Genomic DNA, 6,000 nt, shown 5'->3' with positions numbered 1-6,000 from the left:
GGCGTCGCTGCAGCCGCCCGCTCCCAGAGAGCTGCCGCCGCTGGCACTAGAGCAGGAGGAGACCCCGCTGTGATCTGAACGCCGTGCCAGGAGGAGCTGTACCGACTCGGGCACCGGCGGGCCATGTTCCCATCGCCGCCGAGCCACTGGGTAGCCAGCCTGTCCGGAGCCACCCGTCCTTGCGCACCTTTCGGCCTCAAGCGGTGACCTGCGAGGCGGGAACGTGGGCTCCAAGACACATCTGGCCCCTCACGATGATTGCTGGTTCTGTGATGCCCATCGCACTCTGGTGACATCTGTTGAGTTGGTATCTCAGCTCAGACAGCTCAACCTCGTCTTGATCAACAGCGGCTGCCCACGTCTGGCCCTGTGCCTGACCCGTCTCCACAGACAAGGTCTCCACCGAGCTGCCCCTCTTGGTGTTGAGGTGGTGGCTGGCCGCCAGGATGGACCAGGGCTGGTGAGACCCCAAGGAAGCCATGTCAGGAGCCACTGTGGGCTGCCCTGGGCCCCCATGACCCCCATAGGGCAGGGAGGAACCTGGGGCTTGAGCCTCCAAGGAGAGAATGGCCAAGCGATCTGTGCTTGTCCTCGACCTCCTCCCACTGTGCTCAGGACTCAGAGATGTGGGTTGGACAGCCCTAGCCCCTAGAGCTGCAAAAGGTGTGCCACCTCCAATCCTCAAAGCCCAGGTTTGCCTGGAAAGAGTTCTCCTGCACCCAGGTCATGGAGGAAAACCCAGAGGGGCTGAAAGAGAGCAAGGGCCCTCCAGGAGGCTTTTCAGAAACAAACCACGCTCATCTCTGCTCAGGAAATCAACTGCTGTCGCAAGGTGGAGGTCTCAGGGTTGAGGCTGACAGCTCATTTTCAGGGGTCAGAGTGGTTGGCAGCACTTGGTGTTAATGCCCCACAGAGTCCCAGACAGAAAAAGCATTCTTTCTCCTTCACAATTTCACTTTTGAAGGAGCCAGTGAAAAAGTTTGTTCAAACACAAAAGCCTCTGGCTTCTGCCTCTAAGCTGCTCCTCTGACTGGAACCCATCTGCTGTCACTTAAATATAGGACTTCTGGTTTCCCAGAGCTGCTCTCCTTGCTTACAGATGAGACCCAAGCTGGTGCAACTCAGGAGCCTTACCTGGGTGCTCTACAGCCAAGTGGCCTGACTGCTCACACTGGGAGCTGCCTTAACCTGCCTAGACCAGGGGATGTAGGGTCTGATTCCCTCGGCAGGGTCAGAAGCTGGGTCTGGGATGGTGGTCCAGGCAGCTCCTGATTACCCATACTGTACAATGAGATACCAAAGCCAGCCATGCAGCAAATCCAGGGCAGATGTCTCTGAAGGAGCAGCCTTGTCTGGGCATGTGTGAACCGTACAGCTGGACATAGCTGCAGTGGAACTAGCGTTCAGACTAGACTGCATTGCTCTTGGGAATCCACCTTGCCCTTGGAGGGCACTCTGGGCACGTTTCAGACAGGAGAACCCTATTACTGTCACTTGTAAAACAGAATGTAAACAGTCCATGAATGTATTTCCTTAAGGAAGCTGTTGTAAAAATTTTTATTAGAGAATATCTATTTATTTAATACTGAACTTTGGCCTTTGTGGTACTGTAATGTACACAATTTAGAAAATTGCTTTCTCGCTTCTGTATTTTCTTGAAAATAATTGTTACAGCATTCAATGTACCGTATATCACTCATCTAAAATGAAAGGAAATTTAAAGAATTTCATCCAATTGAATTGAGGTGGATTTTATGCATGATGAGCTGAGTGTAACTGGCCAAACCCGATTATCACAGGTGATGTGTCTTAAGATGTCCCCCCAGATCCATGTGGCAGCACCTCTACATCAAGCCTATTACAGCCTCCAAGACCATTTTTTTTTTTTTGGTAGTACTAGAAATTGAACTCAGGGCCTCCCACTTGCCAGGCAGGCGCTGTGCCACTGAAACTACTTTCCAGACCCAAATGATCAACTGTGTTAAAATATTTCAAGGCATTTTGGATGAAAACTCTGTAAATGAAAAACCCAGAATTTAAGGAGCAGTCTCCTATAGGCAGATGTCACTCTGTATTTAACAATGACACAAACATGTATATTCCATGCTGCTTGTGGGGTGGCCCTGGCCATGTGAGGAAGCCACTGGGAATAGCTGTGAAGTGACCCCGGGTGCTGGGCACAATGGGTACCAGTCATACAGATGGAGAAGGGGTCAGGGGATACCTTGGAGGGAGCTGAGCAGTGGCCAGGATGTGGCAAGACAATGCCCACCAAGCCAGAGCCCGGAATAGGTAAGCAGGGTCTTGGCAGGTTGAGATGAGGACGTGGGGTGGCAAGGGGCTCTAAGCTGCCACTCTATGCTGGTGGAACCTCCAACAACAGGTCAGAAGTGAGGTCCAGATGTCAAGAGATAATTTTTAAAAATGTTTACTACGTTAAAACTGCACATCAGAGTCCCCAAACTATTCATAAGAGGAGTCTAACTAATGAATTCACAACCATCTCAAAGCAATGAACCAGAATGTAACAACCCCATAGGAGGCTCACAAGGTCAGTCGTGGTCCTGGAGGCCTGGCAATGGGAGCGATCCTCTGGTCTCTTCAAGCTCCAGTGGCTGCTGGCTTCTCTGGCATGTAGATACTTCCTTCTAACCCTGTCTCTATGACCTGCATGCCCTCCCACTGTGTCCCCACACGCGGCCTGCCCACTGCTATGTGACTTTGTCTCAACCGTACCTGCACTGATCCCATTTCTGAACAAAGTCATGTTTGAGGTCCAGAGATTAAGACCTCAGCCCTCTTTCCAGGGTGCAATTTGGCCTACTGAGAAGAAGGGATGAGCAGTGGTAGCTGTTTCTCTACCTCCCTTTGGCTCTGCCAGTCCATGTAGGGCAGCCATGGGGAAGCACCTTTCCCGCCACTGTGGACTCTGTCAGCAGACTGGAAAGACAGAGGGCAGGAACTCTTGGACCCCTTTCTCCACGTTCTCTGCAACTCACTGGATGCAACTGAGACAAAGGAACTTTCCTGGCTTGGCAGACACTTTTCTGCTGGCCTAGGGAGGATGAACTGAGCCATGGGACTCGGGGACGCAGACAGCAAGGACGACAATGCTTCCAGGCCAGGCTTCCAGACAAGTGCCCTCTAGATGGCTTCTGGCAGTAACCGCCGGGCCATGCTGTGCTGGAAACAGACTCCAACCTTCCTCACGGATGGGCTTGCCCAGGCCTGCAGGCAGGTGTCCCCTCCAGAGCAGCTTGGAGATGACCTACCCCGGGTGTCAGGATGGACACTACCCAGGTACCACGAAACAGAGTGCGCTTCTCATGGCTGCCAGCACATCTTGCCTCCAAGGGCACAGACACAAATGTGCTCCTGTCTGTCCAGTGCCAGTGCTGTCATAATGGACCCACAGTGACCATGGCCTATATCCAAGCACACAAAAGAAAAAGCCACAGGGCACACTGCTGTCACCTGGATGTCCACACTGGGCCCTCCTTCCAGAGGTCCAAAAAGGCTTTGTACTGTATGATAACTAATGATGGCTGGCATGGTTGGTTCCAGTTCAAGTAAGTTATACCCACTGCAGGCTGGACAGACGGCAAACCACAAGCAGCAGCTGGAAGTCACCAGGGTGACTCTGTCTCTTCTGAGACTCCTAGATCACTCTGCAATTTTCACATAATTCCATTCTGAGACAAAGGCTTGTTTGTGAATTTTCCTTAGCTTGTGAGGATGAAATAAAAGTAGACAGAAAGGTGGAGAGAAAACATGACACTCATCCACACCTGCTCAGAGTGGCCGTGTGGTATGCAGTCCACACACCAGTGCACGACGTTCCCAGGATGCGCCCTGCCATGCTCTCCACCTCTCACCAACTTGGGCGTCTAGAGATGGGGGATGACCCTTTGTGTACACAGGGAGTCAGGGCAAAGGGACACGGGCTATGTCTTTCCTCTCACAGCACTGTCAGCACTGCTCTGTTGAACAGATGTGCAGAGTCTGCAAGGACCCAGGGGCTCACTGCTCATTCTGGGTGCGATTCTCTTAAGCACTGTAGCTTAAAGATTATTGAACAAAGTATGGCGATACACATCTGTAATTCTTATTACTGTGGAGGCTCAGGCAGGAGAATGCAAGATCAAGGCCAGTCTGGGCAATTATGAGAGACTCTGTCTTAAAATAAAAGGGCTGGGTATGGAGGTCCATAGTAGAGCACTTGCCTAATATGCTTGATACCCTAGGTTTAATCTATAGTACCACCACCACCAACAAAAAAACATTTAAGATCAATGCAAAATGAGGCTACCATTGAAGGCAGATGCTATAGAGGCAAAGCTAAGTTAGAGAATTATTTTAGTGATTTTGGAGCACAAATAAGCACAACATACAGACCTTGAGACAGTCAGAAAAGCCAGGGTGGAACTGGGCCCAGCAGCTTCTGGGAATGGTATGTTATCATCAGGCCTAAACTGTCTGGCTTTTGCTTCTTTTTAATCAGGTGACAAAGATCCTGAGGGTGTATGCTGGGCAGATTGAGGCCCATGTGGGAGTAAGAGACATCCATTTCCCACCACAAGTGACCGAGAGGCTTTACACAAACATGTTCTTACAAAGCATGTTTACATCAGGGTGGAAAACACCACAGAATCAGACACCCAGATGCCACCCCATGGCCCTCACCCATACACACTTGGGCACCTGAAAGGATAGGCAGGTCGTAGTTAAGACCATCAATGATGGCCCTGGAGAGGAACATCCACTTTAATACACTTTTTTTTTTTTTTGGTACTGGGAATCGAACTCGGCTTCTTGTGCTTGTAAGGCAGGCAGCGGAACTGCTGAGTTAAATCCCCGGTCCCACTTTAATACACTTTTGAAAGTAGGGACACAAAGCCACAGAAGGACACACATAAGCAGATGGCTGGCTACTTGAGGAGCTTTGCCACATTCAGACTGGGCACAACGATCTCCCTGAAGAGTGGCACATAGTTGGGGTTTGCCTGCGTGGGGCCCTGCTCCAGTGACTCGATAATAGTCTGCTTCATGTCCCGGCTGGCATCTCCACGCATGGCCAGCAGGGCACCGATGTGGTCATCCCTGTAGCAGAGGGACACATGCATCAGCTGGCATAGTCACTCCCGCCTGATCCCCACACAGGTGACCCCTAGGAGATGGGTGTGGATTTACAGGCAAAACGCACCATTTCCTTGCTGGGCCTTTTCTCCACCTACGACCCACCATACAAGGCTTTACACACAGCTCTAAGAATCCCTGGGTTCAGGGACGGCCCCTTATAAGGGTGACTCAGAGGTCTCAGGAGCTCACTTTTCCCAAAGCAGCGAGGAGTGGGTTTAGACTGAGTTTGGCCATGCTAACCCTTCAAGGAGGGGTAGGAGCCTGGGATGGAGTCACAAAGGCCAGGCCAAGCCAGGCCCAGCACTGTGGGCAGGGAGGCACAAGCTGCCCTGTCCTTCAGCTCAACATCAAGGACCCCAAGGTTATGAACATGGAAGGGTGTCCCGGGCATGCATGGCATATGGACTCCCTTCCTTAGGTCCCACTAGCACTGCAGGACAGAGCTTCCCAGGACCACCTGTTCAGGCTGCTCCCAGGTCCCAACCCTCCCCACCGAACTCATCACTGCCCACACTGGCAGACAGACCATGCCAGATGTCTCACTCAGGCAGAGGCCCGTACACACACATGGCACACAAGTTACACTGCCATCCTCACCTCCATAGCCACAGGCACCCTCTGCTACACACTCAGATAGTGCAGATGTCTGCCCCCTGGCCCTGGTGTGCACACAGCTCATGTTTCTAAAGGCTTGACCAGCTCACTAGGAGATGTATAATAATTACCTGATGTCTGGATATTTGCTGACCAGAGTTGAGACCTCAAGGTAGAGTAGGGAAGGGTCCGTCAGCTTAATAACTTCTGCCACAGCAACAATCGTGTCACAGTACCCATCCACGTCTTCACCAAACCCCTGGAAAA

At 51.6% G+C, this 6,000-nt stretch overlaps 1 protein-coding gene across 3 annotated transcripts in view; it reads right to left on the bottom strand.

Annotated features, from left to right (window-relative positions):
- Window positions 1-4,604: 4,604 nt before the first annotated feature.
- Exoc3 (exocyst complex component 3) overlaps window positions 4,605-6,000 on the bottom strand; it is a 33,683-nt gene continuing 32,287 nt past the window's right edge. For all 3 annotated transcript variants that reach the window (XM_010603526.3, XM_010603667.3, XM_010603610.3), the window contains exons 12-13: window positions 5,865-5,992; window positions 4,605-5,100 (exon numbers count right to left, since the gene is read on the bottom strand). In XM_010603526.3, coding sequence (XP_010601828.1) covers window positions 4,929-5,100; window positions 5,865-5,992 — 300 coding nt within the window. In that variant the 3' untranslated portion in view covers window positions 4,605-4,928. The remainder of the gene's footprint in view (window positions 5,101-5,864; window positions 5,993-6,000) is intronic.

This window comes from Fukomys damarensis, unplaced genomic scaffold (genome assembly GCF_012274545.1).
Source record: "Fukomys damarensis isolate Sample0158 unplaced genomic scaffold, DMR_v1.0_HiC HiC_scaffold_1, whole genome shotgun sequence".
In the NCBI taxonomy this organism is placed as follows: domain Eukaryota; kingdom Metazoa; phylum Chordata; class Mammalia; order Rodentia; family Bathyergidae; genus Fukomys; species Fukomys damarensis.
The sequence above is the reverse complement of the archived record's forward strand: the minus strand, read 5'-3'. Positions and strand labels throughout refer to the sequence as shown.